Source organism: Patiria miniata, unplaced genomic scaffold (genome assembly GCF_015706575.1).
Source record: "Patiria miniata isolate m_02_andy unplaced genomic scaffold, ASM1570657v1 HiC_scaffold_3, whole genome shotgun sequence".
Lineage (NCBI taxonomy): Eukaryota > Metazoa > Echinodermata > Asteroidea > Valvatida > Asterinidae > Patiria > Patiria miniata.
The window spans coordinates 18,684,732-18,702,031 of record NW_024037069.1 but is presented as its reverse complement, the minus strand read 5'-3'; the positions used below and the strand labels follow the sequence as shown (position 1 = coordinate 18,702,031).

Here is a 17,300-nt window from a genome sequence, read left to right as displayed (position 1 = left end):
CCTCAAATCTCATTACATAACGCCGTTATTCCATCAGTATCTTTTGTATTTATTACACCTTACTTGCTTGAAGAGATATTTCAAAAGTAGTAACCGAGGTTATTTCAGAAAGCAACGTAACATAATACTGGACATAGGCAAATGGAGCAAAATGCACCGACAATTATAACATGGGGGGATGGTCTAAGAAAACCTTAAGAGCATATAGATATCTGCCAACCTCGTCCCCAGGATGTCGAACAGTACACGCCTATCACTACCTGCTCTCTCACCCTGGTATTGGATCATTTGCATGTGCAAGATTTTTGAACACGTATGCAAATGAGGAATAGTCTGGTTCCTGGATATGCGTTACATTTGCGTTTGTTTTTGTATGCGGTGTCTAGGGTAGCGCGAGCGTGGCGTGTGTTACAAAAACACGATTTATTTAATTAAACTGTTACGATCTGATCGAGACAACATGCAGTATCACATTTCATATGAACAAATTGGAAAGGAAATAAGTATTTTTCGAGAAGGCGTGGACGAACGATCGCGAAAACACATACTGCAGGTTGTGAATAATAACACCAAGCAAACGATAAAAATCCATTACTAGCCAATTGCGGTATCGAATCAGGATACAGGAAGAAAGTTTCCTATCCAGGGCTTACTATTGGAAACGACGGAAATAAAGTAAGCACTGGGGACGAGGTTGAGATATCTGCATTTTAAACTGAGCATTGCTTTAAGTTATACTAATGGCATGGTAGTTAAGTGGCATCTTAAAGCAATGAGGCAAAGTTAAACTATCAGTTGAAAGGCAAAAAAAAAACAATTATAAGATTAAATCTCCCTGACGCATATTCCGTCTTATAAAAATGTGCGGTACTTCAGACTCAAATCGGCCAGCCGACCCTGACAATGTCGGGGGTCGAGTAGCAAGAAGTCTGCACTGGTAAGTGGGAGGTTATGGGTTCGAGTCCCACATGAGAAAGCTTGTGAAGTTGTTCTCGTAAGCCCTCGGACAACACTGAGTATACAGTGTTAATAAAAAATATGTCAGCGAAGGACAAAACTTAATATAAGATTTACTTCTCCCCAACGCAAATTCCATCTTATAAAAATAGTTGGAAGTTTATATAATACTATCGGACACCACCTTATTGAGAAAAAAAAGATCTCAGCAACAGCCCATTCCAGCTGGGAAATGTTACATATTGGGTTTTTTTCTTCAAAATGGGAATATTCCAACTTTTGGGGCACCTTAGCCAGTAATGTCCACAACAATGTCACTATCATCGGCACCGGAGTCACATGACACATGAGGTAACGTCACCCCAGCGTCCATAGTTCTCTTCAACACAAACACAACATCTTGGAGGACGTAGAAGGGGTTTTCTGTGTCGCCCTCGCAGAGATACGGCAACTTGGTGAACGCCAGAACCGTGAAACCGGCTGGTGTGAAAAAGTCTACAATCAAACTCCTTGCCTGTTCTTCCCACGTCTTGCCTTGGACATGTAAGTTTTCCACGGGTCGGTTTTGATTAAAACCTGCAAAGGATAGCAAAGGCAGAACTTTACTAAAATTGGATACAGTGAAGTGTGGAGACTTCCTCGGACTTAGGGTTCGAATCCAGGTGTTGGACATGTTCCTAGTGCCCCCGGGCAAGCGACTGTACCATATTTGCTTATCTTTCTACAAAATCATGGGAACCTCTCAGGGCATCAACAGCATGTTAAGTTTCAATGTAGTATATCTGGGTGGGTTCGAATCCCAACAAGGGAAAGTTTTATTGCCCTTGGGAAAGACACTGTACTGAACTTCATGTAGTTTTGCTCCACCCAGGAGTATCATGGAACCTATACGGCATCTAGAGTATGTTAAGTTCCTGTAGGTTTCTTGGTAGGGTCAGATCCTGCCAAAAGAAAACTTATCGTCATTAATTTGGAGAGATACTCTATCATACTATATGTATCTTCTTTCAACCCATGATTATCATGGAAGCCTACGAAGGCCGAGTTGCAAATGAATGTGGAATTACATGTACAGCCCAGTGCACCTGAGACTGTCAATAATAGCAGTGTATGCTCCCTAAAAAGTTCAGTTGGATCCAAGAATGGCCATAAACTCTTTTACTTTTATTTTATGCCAGGGTTATGCTCAAATCATCACAAGTCGATTGCTATTCAAATGAGCTATCGGATCCCTTTGCCATATTATTCATCTAATTTACATGTATTTGTGGATTTTGTGACCTAACTTAAGATGACTTGTGACCTACCTGATTGACTTATTAAGTTGTGACTGACTGGAAGTTGGCTTGTGATAGACATGATTTATTTTGATGACTTGTGATAGAATTGCGATTGACTAAGTCGACCTGATTACAATTAACATTGCTATTTCATTATTACCTGACTCAACAAATGGTTTAAATGGAAGCACCATAGCAACAATCGTCACACCGCCGGGGACCAGTGACCTGTGGATATCTCTCATGATGGTAGCTGGTCTCTCACACCTATCCAACAGATTCAAGCAGCTGATGACATCATACTTGTGGCCCGCCCACTGGTCGAGGCCGAGAATTCTGGATGAAAAAGGCGAAAATGAGGAAAAATGTAATATGTGTGATAGATTTCTTCACGGGTATATCTATAGTAAAAGCAATTCAAAACTTCTTACTCATAAATTTCCTGAAATTCTGGGGAGACTTCCACAAACTCGATGCGTGATAACTATTATATGGACCAAACTTTAGTTAGTCATGACCTTCTTGACCAAGACCCAGAACTGGAGGTCCAAAAAGCAAGAAGATCCAAGACTATTAAACCAAAAATTATTCTAGGACATGGCAATGCAAGGAGGGAGTGAAAATGTACATTCAGATTTGAAACAAAGTCTTTGAGCAAGAACAACCTCATCCCAAATCAGTATTGCAGTTAACTCCATAACAAGTCCAACACTCGTCCAGTCACACTTACAAGTCAATTCACAAGTCCAGTCCCAAGAAACAGGAGATTAAAAAAATAAGGAATGCCTTTGTTACAGTCCATTTGAATAGCTTGTGACTTCACTTTTATAGAAAGATGACTTGTGGTTGAATTGTGATGGCCCTGTGAGGACTTGGGAGGACTTGTTAGAAATTTAATGACTTGTGAGGACTTGTTAGAACTTCAATGACTTGTGAGGACTTGAAAGGACTTGTTAGAACTCTAATGACTTGTGAGGACTTGCATTGACTTGTGAGGACTTGAGAGGACTTGTTAGAACTTTAATGACTTGTGAGGACTTGTGAGGACTTGTAATGACTTGAGAGGACTTGTTAGAACTTCAATGACTTGTGATGACTTGTAATGACTTGAGAGGACTTGTTAGAACTTCAATGACTTGTGAGGACTTGTGATGACTTGTAATGACTTGAGAGGACTTGTTAGAACTTTAATGACTTGTGAGGACTTGTGATGACTTGTAAGGACTTGTGATGACTTGTGATGTTTTGATTTGTGATGCTCCAAGATTTCTACCGTACGTGTATCCCAGCTGCCGCAGCCTTCTCTGCATCGTGTAGGACACCTCCGTAGCAGACACTCTCCTGAAATGACCTGCCATTATCTCCGTCACCTTCCCATCCCCGGCTCCCAAGTCCAGTAGATGGTCAGCCTTGAAGTCTGCATTGATCTCAAGGAGAGATCGGAACTGCTCCATGGAGAAGACAAACATGCATCCCCTGTCTAGTAACCTTCGAGAAAAAAAAGGGTATTGTGTTAATGTCTATGTGGCAGGGCCACATAGTTAACTTGCATTAGCTTTTGGTTTTCAACATAGGAGTCCCTCCCCCTGACTTGCATACGCTTAGTTTGTGTTGTAGCCCTCTTAAGTTAATTAAGTAGAAGTTTATGACACAGTAAAGTAATAGCAGTGCTGTAGGAGGATAGTAGTGTACGCCCCCTGGATAGAGTAAACATCCTGTCCAGAACAGAGACCCCCTTATCTGTGAGACCATGTGGTCCATGCCTCATTTTGCAGACTGGTAGAAGGCAGGGCAGCATCACTTAGTTTTGCTCTGCAGATTCCCTTGAAAATCTATGGCTTTTCTACCCTGAAAGTTTGGTCTGCTGCTGGATTCGGTAAGCTCAAGTTTTTGTTGTTTTGTTAACTAAGAAGTGAAAGTACATTTAATAGATAAATATTTAGTGATCCAATTGGTACTTTTGCTCTTGTGGCCTGAGATTGAAATTTCCTCGTTCTTTTCTTGTTATACGGAGTGTGAAGTTCAAGTACACTTGGAGTTTAAGATTGATTCACAAGAGAGTTACTTTTGCGCGATGTATTTTTGTGCATTATACTACATGTATGTCGTATCCAATAGTTAGTCCCATGGTTTACAACTTTAATTTTTCGTTGTATGAGAACTTGAGAAGAAAACAAGTGATCTTTTAAGTTTTGCACAGGTGTATTTCATCTTTTACATAGCTGGATTTTTTATTTAACCAATAGTGTTAGAATTTAGATAGTTGGAAGTAAATCCTTCACTTGTCATTTATTCTGTATAATGAGTCCCTACTTGTGCACATGTATGATGCATTTCTTTACTTTACTGAAGGGACATTGCCCAGCCACAGTGTCTTATTTTTATCAGGTTGACCACCAGTTAAGATAATAGGGCCTTAGACTTTGCCTAGTCCACTGAGCAGTTGGTTGATGAAATGCTTTGTATGTTTTGTGGTAATAATTAAGGCATAGTGGTTCCCTAGTGTACGTATGCAAGAAGTGCTAAGTGACTTGTAAACTCTCTAGCTGACAGCCTGGGTGGCTGGATTTGGCCACAGAACCTAGTAGATGACCTTGGAGATAAGCACATGGACAAGGCAAGACTCATTAGTATGCACAAGAAAGTTAGTGTTGTTACCTGGAGCACACATAACTATGCTTGTGGCAACTCAGCACTGTTGATTGTGGATGCAGTGGTAAGAAGTTCTTAATCGCATTGATAAGGATGAGTGTGTGGTATTGCCAGAATAGAGCACCTGTTTTAGGTTGGCCTAGTTATTATTAGGATTTATAATGTACTCATTTAGTTCTATACTTACTTTGCGTTTTTTTTATTATTTCTACAGGTTGTTTAAGCTGTTGTTTTCGATTTATGACCTTCTTTTGATGCTGTATTGGTTTTAATTTTAGTTGGTTTTAAATCTTAGGTTTTTATTGTTGGTTTAAATTTTAAATCTTCGTTCTAGGTTTTAGTTGTTGGTGTCTTTATTTTTTATCTGGTTTATGGTTTTTGGTTGGTTTATGGCTTGAAGTGATTGAGTTGTTTTTTTGTCTATTGGTTCTTGTCATTTTAGATTTTTTAGTCTATTTTTGCTTCATTTACTTAGTTTCAGTTGTGGTCATTATACTGAGTTTTTTTGGTTCATAGCAGTTTTTTATCTTTAGGGAAAGTCAAAGGTCATTTACATTTGCTTGGTTAGGAGAACATCAAGGTTGGTCGAGTGTCAGGTACAAAATCCGTTGTTCTTCGAGTCTCATAATTTTATTTTTGGTTTAGTTTGTTTTTTTTAATTGTCGTTCAGGAGAAATAAATGCGTTCCAGTGATAGCTCTTGAATCTCTGTCTCTTTGCCAACTTAATTTTCCTCGCGATTTTCTAGAGATCCTAGGTCCAATTCCTTTGTTCCATTTTTCTGGGTTACATCTACATCAGATTTGTTCTGGGGAACCTTCCTGTATCCTCACATGGCACATTTTTCGGACTTTTACTTTCAAATGTCATCAAAAGTCCCATGTTAAATAATAGTGGCTGGGCTCCATATCTTCCTCAATCCTACAAAATCCCGCAAAAACCTCCCGGGAGATATTTTGAAGGATCTGGGAAGGTTTTGTAGTGTTGATGCCTCTTAAGTGTCTGGCGTGCCATAACTGCAGGCTTTAGTGCCGGACATGAAACTGCAGTTGCACAACTTGCATACTGCATGAGTTCTCAGTTGAGACTGTGAATGCAGATTTTACATGCGCACGCACAACACAAATGGATATGACATTAACCATTATATATGCATTTGTACAGACTGGACCCGTGGCCGTTGTCGACCAATGAAATTACAGTATCTTGTAACCAGTTCCCATGGTTACAAAAAAACCAAGAAGCATGCAAAGCACCACTGGTTGAACTGTGGGCATTCATCCAAAACCTTACCCATTGATCGAGGTAGATGACATAAAGAAACCTAAGAACGCTTTAGCCAATGAGTGCCAGGCTTGGGTGATTATCCAATCGGATTTCTGGTAGCAGCTGTCCAAGAACTTCTCTGTAGCACTGTCCATGTGACACTGATGAAACAAAACCCTGAGATCTTCTGGGAAGTCATCCAAGTTGCAGTTGTACCACTATCGAAAAGAAAAAAAGTAATTGTACAGTGTATTATTCTTTTTCTACTTCAACACAAACATTTGAACAAAGAAAAAAAATAGCGACTGCCAAGTTGCCAACATAGGGCCGTACAGCTGTAGAGTGTTGGTTCATCATTCTCTGGAGGTCACCGACTCAAATCCGGGCTGTTAACTTTTTTGTTGACCCTCATATTGACTGAATATTTTTAAACCGAAACCCACAGTCTGTAGAAATTATTGTTCTTTGAAGTTTTAACCCATTAGATTCTTATGTGCTATGTCATATTCAACAAAAACCAGGGTCCGACTTTAGTGGTAGCTAGCCAAATGCTAAGTCAAAACAGTGGCGGCAGTGGCGTAAATCTGTGCTGGCGAGTGGGGGGGGGGGGGGGTGACCAACATCCAAGAATTGCCATGCCATGGAAATTCCAAGGGGGGGGGGGGGGCAACACCACATTACACTAGGGGGCGCTTTTCAGGATATAGATGTATATCAATATGTATACTCGCACTTACATCAAAACGGCGCATTTTAAAAGCTTTTGTACTTTGTTTCTCCACTTTTCAGTGATGTTGAATACATTTTTCTTGTTGGGATGTTCGAAAACTACCTCAAAATCCCTACTTTTTTTCTCATCAGGAACTACTCCTGAAGTAGCCCAGCTGGAAAGTACTAAATTATTGGGCTATAGCAAAGATGAATTGATTTTTGTAAGACATTTTTCAATAAGATGAGAGCTACTTGAAAAATGAAACCAAGACTGACCTTGTCTACATCAAAATGCCGTCGGATTTCTTGCCTGTTGAACTTGGTGTTTGTCTGATGCTCATAGGCTATCCGCATGAGAGGATTGCGGATGTGGGGCCGCTGTTGCATAGCCATGGCCGTAGCTTGCTAGTTCATAAGATGCATCATTATTGGTGCTCACAAACAAATCAAAGATCTTCTTTCAGGCGATTTGACGACACTGAGGAGTCTTTTCATGCCATCATGGTCCGACTATAATATTGTAAAGAAAATGATTGGAAATCATTATATGAATGGATCCTGCAACTGTAAGGGGGTCACAATTCCTGAATAAAATGTGTAACTTTTTTTCATTTTCATCACCAAATACGAAAACTCATGCACTTCAAATTAAAGTGACAACATAACCCCATAAATGTGGCCAATTTACTGGACAACCTCCGTAAATAGAGGCCACACTTCCACCATGTACAAAAACATGTCGAACTTTGTCAAATTTTGATTTTCACACATAGGCTTAGTTTGTAGTTTATTTTTGCTTTAGAAGCATACTCACCCCCTGTATAGGCTAATCAGAAAGTGCTGCCTTTTTCAGATGTCTAATTTTCGTGAAATTTCATGTTGAAATTTTGATACGCAAACGTGTGCAATCGAATCTGGAAATTTCACGAAAAATAGACATCTGAAAAAGGCAGCACTTTCTGATTAGCCTATAAAGCGGGTGAGTATGCTTCTAAAGCAAAAATAAACTACTATATATACTAAGCCTAAATGTGAAAATCAAAATTTGACAAAGTTCTACATGTTTTTGTACATGGTGGAAGTGTGGCCTTTATTTACGGAGTAAATTGGCCTCATTTATAGGGCTAGTGACAACATAACATGCATTTTCCGCATAACATGAGTGTCCGGGATATCTATAGTGATCCTTCCTCCATGCTGTGCTGTACTGGGCACACATATCCTGGTCACATTTTAGTTCCTGTTTTATTGGATGAACATTCACAATGCAATGCTCACGTAGGCATGCGCAATACTACCAGTGAGTCAGTATTTCATAGTCCTAAATTTACACTACACCAGCACAGCTGCATTCTGCACCACTTGCGCATTAAGCGGGATGCGCACACCAATCTCCATATAATTTTAAGGAGTTGTTTAAAACATAACCATAATGAAGCTAGAGCAGAGGGGTGTTTCGAAAAACATGAAATAGTGTTGAACAAAATCATTGGAAATTTATAATTTTTGACTTGTTTTGACCATGGAGCTAGGCTCCATGTTTTGACTTTTTGGACCGAAAAGTTTTGATTGCTTTTTTGACCGAAAAGTATTTATGAATGGGAATAAATATACAATGTGCTTGGCCAGTAGGCCCATAAACACTCTGTTTAAGACCGGTTGGAGTCTGGATGCTGATAAATTATACCCTCACCTTCAGGCAGCTTGGATAATTCATTATCAACATCCAGACTCAAGCCAGTTTTAAATAGAGTTCGACAGTGAACATGGCGTTGTATACAAGCGCAAAGCCAAGTTCACGGGTCTAAAACACTAACACAAGTAACAGAGTGTTTAAAACCGGCCAAGCACACATTTTATTTCCTTATTAACTTGTATAGTTTACTATTACTAGTATTAGGCCCCAAAAAAAAAATAGTCGGTCTCTGGTCAGACCGAAGTTCCGGAATTGATGCGGCGACGCGTTTTCTTTTCTTTTTTTTTTCTTTTTTTTCTTTTCAAGCTTGTAGTTGTATTGTACAGACAAGGTGGGTACTATTTTGCTTTTTTTGTGTCCTCATTATACATTGGTGTCCTCCATAATTTGCCTTGGTGCCCTTTATCATTTGCCTTGGTGCAATTTCCCCATTCCTTGGTGCTCCTTGGTACAAAAATTTGAGGAGGTGCGGCAATAGAGGGCGCTGTTGTAGCTTCCGTGTTAATTTGAAAGAAATAAAAAAGGTTGACGCGCATGATAAAATCGACGCGCGCGCTGACCAGAGACCGAGTATTATTTTTTTTTGGCCTTTGTAGTATTAATCATCATCCATCAGACTTGTTCTCCTCAAGTTCAAGTTCAGTTCTCCTCAAGTTCAAGTTCAATTCCCCCCACTGGCACTAGCCCTGACTAGGGCCTGTCTAGGCACTAGGCACACTCAAATTCCCTCCGCACCCAACCCTCTGCCGGCATCATACACTGATACAGTTTACATCTTGTGAATTTATGGACTGTTAGTGTTAGACTTAGAGTTGGAAATAACCTAAGCTATCCCCATAAAATCAAACCACGCCACATGCCAACCACCAACACAGCAATTTTACTAGGTTTTTCCATGGAGGAAGAAATAGTTTTTCTTACCAAACTATTAGGCAAGTGGTATCAAAACACATACAGTGTAAGTAGCCCAGGCCAAATTAGGTTCACGGTGGCCTAGAATGACCCCGTTCAGTTGAATGGGTGTGTCAGGCCTGAAACTAGTTTTGAAATATAGTTTACGTTCCTTTTCGGCGTCCGTAAGTTTTTCGCCTGTTGTTGCATGGATTCTAATAATGAAAAAGCCGGTTCGTCAAAGTTTTACTGCACAATGCTACGCGCCCATGGATTAGTATTCACTAAATTACGCATATTTTTGTTCAAAACCCATCATTCTAAAACCCTGTTGTCTTCATTGCATCCGTCCAGGTGAGCAAATATTGAATGTTCGTACATAAGCACTTTGTAAAGTGATGTAAATTGCAAAGTAACTTGTCTTATTTTTAGTGATGTAAAGTTCCAGCGCGCAGCGGTCATGGCGGTCCAGCAGCTCTGTGCATGCGCTGTTGTAATGTTATTGTGTATTGTGTAAGTCGCCGGCGCCCAGTCAGTCCATAAACTGATAAATAAAAATGCTTACCTCGCGTACAGCGCATGTGACACCGGCCGTTGCCATCCTGGGGCCATAATTAAGTGATTAAACCCACATGCACGATCATGTGATGATCATGGATTATTTTTCAATGGATATGTATAATGTTGATGGAGGAATAAACACGTTTTTTTATTCCTCCATGGTTGAGTGTAGGGTTGCAGAAACGCAACTCATGAAGAGGCAACATCATATAACACACCATCATGACCATGGATGATTGGAATTGGATGATGATGGAGGATTTAAAAAATTCATTTTTTATTTGCATTTTTTTATATTCCTTCATGATCACACTAATTTTGTAATTATTTCCCGTTTACTTTCGTGTAATATTATTAATAGGCCTAGGCCGCTAGGGCCTCATAATCAACCTAATAAATTTGAGGAATTAGACCCGTAAACGTGGCTTCAATTTTCACGGCACGTCCCAGAGTAGCGTCAGAATACCCTAAATGTTTACACGACACATCATTTCTCCACTATTTGAAGTACTTACGAATGAAGCTTTCTGTAAATTTATGCTATAAATTTGAGGAATTAGACCCGTAAACGTGGCTTCAATTTTCATGGCACGTTCCAGAGTAGCGTCAGAATACCCTAAATGTATACGCGACACGTCATTTCTCCACTATTTGAAGTACTTACGAATAAAGCTTTCTGTAAATTTATGCTAGCGTTGGATCTGGCATTGACAAGAAATTTGAGGGAAGAAAAGGTTCACGCGTGGTACACTGGTACTCTGAGTCATGCACGCACAAAATGGTAGGATCCGTCCTGATACCCGTATAATCCCGTGCATCGAGTGAAGTGAACCATGGAGGAATAAGAACACATGCCCCATATGAGTAACACAAATGTAACTTGTTTCTTTTTACCAAGGTGTCTTCAAGGAATGGCTGAGGTTTCATCACCATCCTCGTCAGCTTTCACCGAACCCACAAAAGATGATGTGATCGCTCGACTGCGACAGACCGATGCAGCGGACATGCTTGCAGGCCTCCCTCCTCTCCCAACCTCAGTACCAAGAGCTGCCGTTCTAGTGCCGCTTTTCTACCGCAACAGCCAGTTGCATGTCCTGTTGACTGTACGGTCCAGCAATTTGAGTTCCCACCGGGGAGAGGTTGCTTTCCCCGGTGGAAAGAGCGACGAAGGTGATGCAGATCTCCGAGAAACAGCTCTTAGGGAAAGCGAAGAAGAAATCGGACTGGCCAGGGACAGGGTTGAAATTATCTCCCAACTCAGCTCGGTATTTGCGCGGCGGGGAACGTTAGTCGTACCATTCGTGGGGTTCATACCGGAGGATTTTGATCCCGTCCCAAACCCAGAAGAGGTTCAGGATGTCTTCACAGTGCCTTTTGCAACATTTCTCCAATCGTCAGAGGATCACAAGCAGCGAGTCTGGACTGACAGCGGGCAGGAGTTCCTGTTGGATTTCTTTACTCATTATCAAGATGGCAAGCAGATTACTACCTTCGGACTCACTGCAATAATTTGCATCACAGCGGCATCCATTTGTTTCGGTCGAAGTCCCGATTTTGAGAGTTTGATAAAATTTGATAGTTCCAATCCGAGAAAAATTCATGAAATTTCGAAAAAGTCGTATATGAGGCAAGTTAGGAAATATGAAAAAGCAAAGCAAGGCAATCTTTAAATTTAGGCTGAATTAGGGGGTAAGAAGAGAAGAAGGTATTTAGGTTTTAGCACCTTATTGAATCCCAGTGTGTAGCCTGTCCGTTCTAGAATCCAACACCTACAAAAACTTCTTAATGTTTTGATCAATAAAATATAAAGTTTATATTGTTGAATTAAGCATTGTTTAGGTGAAAGTTCACAGATTCTCGGTATTAGAGAACCTTTCTTTCCCCCCAGAGCATTTCTCTCATATTACAGTAACCAAATTGTTCATACATATATTAAAGAGCCATGTAAACAAATATGGGCTCTACAGTTCAAATCGTTCAAAATGATGCAAAATTCTATGTTGTTATGGAGGGATTTTGGTGTTGGTTTTAATAAGAATATATCCCAGTGTGCATGATTGTAACTTGATCATTGATGTGTACATGTACTTTTAATGACATTGAGCAAATGAAAAGGGACATTATTTGCTTTTTAATCCTGATCCTAACTTACCCAGGCTTCCCAAACTATTGTTTCATGGGTTGTATAATATTCAGTTTCTTTTAAATTAAAAATACATCTGTAATATACAATATTTTTTTTAATTAAAAATATTTAATTTTAAATTTCATATCATTAAAATGTACGAATTATTGTACACATGACATGTGTGGAGGGTAATTATGCAATAAAATAGAGAGGAAAGAAAGATTTCCTCAGAAGCTTGGAATCTATGTTGCAATTGGTAATTTCATTTATAGCATTTTGACTAAAAATGCAAGTTGTCATACATGTGGAATGTATAGTTCTTCTTTCATTTCATGGTTTATTTTCACGATAGTACCTGCAGCATTTAACCCCGTCAAGCTTATCAGGGTCAGATCGGGTCCATTGTTGTATAAAGTTTGACAAAAAAATTATAAGTGGACCGTGCACTCCAGATTTCTTTGTACTACATGTATAACAAAATCATTTTTGACCCAGCAAATATGAATTACAAAGTTTAAGTTTTATCAATGGCAGTTTTGGTGTTGCAATTCGTTTTGCCTGTTGGACAACTCGGAAAAGGTGGAGGAAATCGTAAGCTATTATCTATTTTTCCCCTTTTACATGTACATGTATATGGAATCGTCCCTTCCTCTTGGCAAACCGCCAAAAAATATTACCTGCTCCTATACTTGCTCGGCTGTCTAATTATCATCAGAAATTTAGCCAAGGTGACCGTAAGGTCATGGACAAATTCTGCTAAATGTACTTCAAAAATCTGTCAGATTTATCAAAAATCTGCCAAATTCCCCAGAATTACTCAAAATACACTGTAACCACTTAAAATCACATGCAAGTGTGGTAGTATTGCCTTAATTAAGGTTCAAATTACTTTACAAACAATCTATAGTCACATAAAGATATTGCGTAGATTTCAGGCAAAAGTTGCGTCACGACAAAGTCGGGTTCCCAGTGAACCTCGGCAGCTAGACCAACCTGTCCCATTATGCAAGGGTTTGTTTGAAAAGATTGAAGCTTTTTTAAAGAAATGTACCATTTTTTTTCAAATTTGCTACGTTTTTCTGTCAAATAACAATTGTTGCAGAATTCTGCCAGAAATCTGCCAAAAAATCCATTCTGTCAAGTTTTCTGTCAAAATCGTTTTTAAACAAAAAATCGGTCAAAGTTAGCCGAAAATCGGCTAAAACGATTATATTTGTGTTTTCAAAATAGAGACAAATACAAATGGAATGTTAGATTTTCTTTCATTTTCCATCTCCACAGCCAGCAGCATTGTGCGCAAGCGACTGGTTTATTATGAGCTTGACAAAAAAAAGTGTGTAAAGGGGCTGAGCCATCGAGCCTGCATAACACATAGGCCTATACACAGATGATAAACGTCAACTTTGCTGCACTTTGACTATTATTATATGTAAAATTAAGTTACCTTTAGCTATCCAGTCAATGCAGGTATATGGACACCCACCATTTTGCCAAAAAAAAATGCGATTCATCAAGGAACAATAATACAGTAAATCTAAAGCAGTTTATTAAAAAAAAGTAACCTGTCGAAATTTCAGCTCGTTCGATTATATATTTTTTTTGAGAAATCTGAAAATGCGTCTTCGTTTTTTCGAGGCAAAGCAAGGTTTCTGTTGAAAATCCTTCAAAAACGTTTATTAATACGTTTTGACCGTTTCAGCACCGTATGATCGCCAGTTTGTCACTCGTGAAAATAATATTCATTGATGGGTAGGCGTACACGTAACCGATTGCAAACTGAAATGGATTCGGTCTATTTGGAACAGTAGTTGGAAAAAAAAAACACATTTTTTTCGCGATGGCCGGGACCTATCGCGAGGAAATGATGACAGACTCTTTTCACGAAAATGACAGCATAGGATTTCACATGATATTTGATCCTATTACATTGTATTTATTTACAATAGAATATTTGATACATGTATTGGTAATTTCATGTTTAGGTGTTTGTTGTAGTATTCATTACCTTAAAATAAATAATGCCACATAAAATAATATTAACGTTTTTAATATCACGTTTAAATCACGTAAGTAGATAAAATATTATCACAAAGACAGTGCAGTCAAGACACAAACCAAATATTTTGATGCAGAAATTATGGCGTGCATGGCTGCATGCCGCTAAACCCAAGTTAGTGCACAGTGAGGCCGATTGGGATTTTTTTTCACAATCGCAAATTGGTTTGTGTTGCTAAATCAAAAAAGATTATCAGGGGCGATTTGTGTATAGCATGTTATGGCCAATCGGTGTCAATCAAAATGTTTAAAACCGGGCTGAACTTCAAAATGTCAGTGGACTTTGCATAAAAGAATTATCATTTGAAGTTTGTTTACATATTTTGTTCGGAGTAAAATGAGGGACGCGATGGTCGAATTATTTCTCGCGTCATCGGGCCTTTCTATAGGCCTAGGCCTGCAGTGTATCTGAAAAAAGAAACCTTTTCAAACAACAAAAAAGGTTGGGTTTTTTTTGTTCTAAAAGATTTATTATTAGGGGAATTCCCTTTCCCCTTACCTCAATATGGAAAGTTGCTAAATTTTCCATTAACCCTCCATGGAAATTTCCCCACGTTTGCACCTATAGAAATATAACAAACGGCCCGAAACGGCAACACTACCTTTCATAAAAGTAAAGTCGATCATTTCCGGGTGCGGCAAGCTGCACCGAGCATAGCTTAACGCAATGACGCGGGAAGGTCGTATGGATGAATAGTTGATTATTTGCCTCCAAAGCGTCTTATTTGAGGAATATTATTTTTTTACTTCAAGAAGTTGCGTGGGCAACATTTGGGTAAGTTAAATCAATGCAAATTGCGACTTTCTATGTTGCATGGAGAGTTTTAGGCCTATATAAAGAGATAAACGGTCAGATATTGTATTTAAAAATGCTCGATCTCCCCGTACTTAAACAAAAGAGTTTTTTTTCTCCAAAGTAATAAATTACTTGTATATATAGGTCTATTTATTTCTTGTTTCGAAGCTGATAGCGAGGCACGGCGTTTTCTTCTTGGCACTCAAACCGTAAGAGAAAGTCGGTCTAAAATGGTCTGAGCATTTTCATCTTATGGTCTTATCCGTCTTGTCAGTGGCGGATTTTTTTCCTGTTTTAATGCGGAGGTATATAGGCCTCCTATAGCTGAAACGCCTGTGTTGAAATCATATCAACTCACCAGTAAACGGGCCAAAGGCATCCTAGGAATAAACCAAGATTTGCAACGGTGCATGAGGTTATTCAGTCAGGAAGAAAATTTGTAGTTTCCAGTATGCAGGCGCGGATCCAGCCCCCCCCCCCCAGCTCTATTAAAAAAGAAATTCATAGAAATTCCTTAAAAATAATGCGACCCCCCCCCCCCCGCCCCAAAAATTATACTGGAAATAATGTCTTCCTGTGCACAAAATACGGACAGAGCCAGCATGGTAAGGGGGTATTTGTACACTAGTTGGTAATAAAAGTGTTAATATTCGTCGCCGGTTTGAACAGCGCCCTCATTGAAAGTATGGTAGGCCCCCCCCCCCCAATTGATTTTCGGAGTCTAAGTGTCCGGAGAACAAAACCTGAGTACATTTCAGATTTTTTTGCTGATGAAACACCCCCCCTGCGAAAATTCCTGGATCCGCCCCTAGTATGGACGATTAATTTGGCAGAGGGGGAGGGGGGTAAGCGCCTCCTCGGTTATCCGCCCTTTGCTATTGCTGCTGTGTTTAAGTGCTTTGTCGCAAATGCCCTGTTGGTGCACGAGTGTACATGCAGTATATATTCATGAACATAAATATTTATGCGGCTTTTTAATGTGAGGCAAATGCTTAATTGTCGACTCGAAACTTGTATTGGTCACATACAATATTGGTGCATTTACGAGTGCACAGTATAATTATATACGTGAGCATAAACTTGGGCCCTATGTGGATTTTTCATGTGAGACAAAATGCTTGTCGACTCGAAACTCGGGGAGGGCCTGACATTTCGATCCTATCCGGATGTTTTTCTTAAAGGCAAAATTGCCTTTCAATTGGCCAAGAGTCTGTACTCGTGCTCTTTAACATATTCGAGTTCTAATGACCTTTCTATTTATTTTGTTTTATTTAAACGGCATACTTTTTTCGTCCTATATTTTGGACCTTTGCAACCCTTAAATACGCTTTTATTGTGGGTCTTTTATATAAAAGATTGAATTATTAGGGGATTTCCCTTTTCCCTTATACCTCAGGATAAAAATAGAAAGTTACCAAATTTTCCAACAACCCTCCAAGGAAATTTCCGGCGGCTACACCTACAGAAATAAAAGTATATGCCTAAACTGAATTTATAATTTCCGGGTGCAGCGCACATAATCAGTACCAAGGCTGGCACTAATAATAATACGCACTAATAAATGATGCAGGACGGTCGTGTGGATGAATAGAATACTTCGCATTATGTGTTTACTTCGATTATTTGCCTCAAAAGCATCTCAATATTTATTTTGACTTCAAATTTACATTTTGAATTCAAGAAAATTGCGAGGAAAACAATATTTGGGTAAGTTAAATCGATGCAAATTGCGACTTTGGTGCATATTGCATGTAGAGTATAGAGATAAAATCTCCCCGTACTTAAAAAAAGGTTGTTTTTTTCTCCAAAAAGAATTTTTCAATTTTTATGGTTAGTTTTTTTTAACCGGAGAAACTACTTTTGTATTGGGCTTTGAGCGACCCTCTGAAAAAAAGGAGTCTCTTATACGCACAAAGAAATGAGTGCCTTATGGTAAACAGTCTGTCCAGAAGAGAAATATGCCAAAGTTTGATTAGCTCATAATCTGAATTTATTGCATGATTGTAGCTCTACAGAGATGTATCGAGCACTGTGAATTGTGATAGAAGACGATTTCATTGGTTATCTCTATAATATATAATATATGTAGGAATTCCTTAACAATAATGCGGACACCCCCCCCCCCCCGCTCTGACACCCGAGACAATTATTCTGCTTGATTCATGCTGATTCCGTATAAGTGTGACGTTAATAATGCCCGCCTGTGCACAAAATACGGACAAAGCCAGCTTGGTTAGGGGGTATATTTAATAATCGTCGCGGATTTGAACAGCGTCCCCATTGAAAGTTTAAAAGTTATCACAATAGT

At 39.3% G+C, this 17,300-nt stretch overlaps 2 protein-coding genes and 1 long non-coding RNA gene across 3 annotated transcripts; 2 read left to right on the top strand and 1 right to left on the bottom strand.

Moving 5' to 3' along the window:
* Window positions 1-28: 28 nt before the first annotated feature.
* Window positions 29-9,622, bottom strand: LOC119737210 (methyltransferase-like protein 9). Its single transcript, XM_038211394.1, has 6 exons — window positions 9,483-9,622; window positions 7,142-7,375; window positions 6,182-6,372; window positions 3,516-3,725; window positions 2,398-2,573; window positions 29-1,533 (listed from the first exon to the last, which is right to left on the bottom strand). Exons 2-6 carry the CDS (start codon window positions 7,256-7,258, stop codon window positions 1,247-1,249), a joined length of 981 nt encoding a protein of 326 aa, XP_038067322.1. The 5' UTR covers window positions 7,259-7,375; window positions 9,483-9,622; the 3' UTR covers window positions 29-1,246.
* LOC119737214 lies at window positions 3,767-5,593 on the top strand. The gene is made up of 2 exons (XR_005272353.1): window positions 3,767-4,113; window positions 5,104-5,593. It is a non-coding gene; the product is annotated as an uncharacterized LOC119737214 (long non-coding RNA).
* Window positions 9,623-9,646: 24 nt separating the features above from the next.
* Window positions 9,647-12,382, top strand: LOC119737211 (peroxisomal coenzyme A diphosphatase NUDT7-like). The gene is made up of 2 exons (XM_038211395.1): window positions 9,647-9,806; window positions 10,912-12,382. Exons 1-2 carry the CDS (start codon window positions 9,661-9,663, stop codon window positions 11,681-11,683), a joined length of 918 nt encoding a protein of 305 aa, XP_038067323.1. The 5' UTR covers window positions 9,647-9,660; the 3' UTR covers window positions 11,684-12,382.
* Window positions 12,383-17,300: the final 4,918 nt, after the last annotated feature.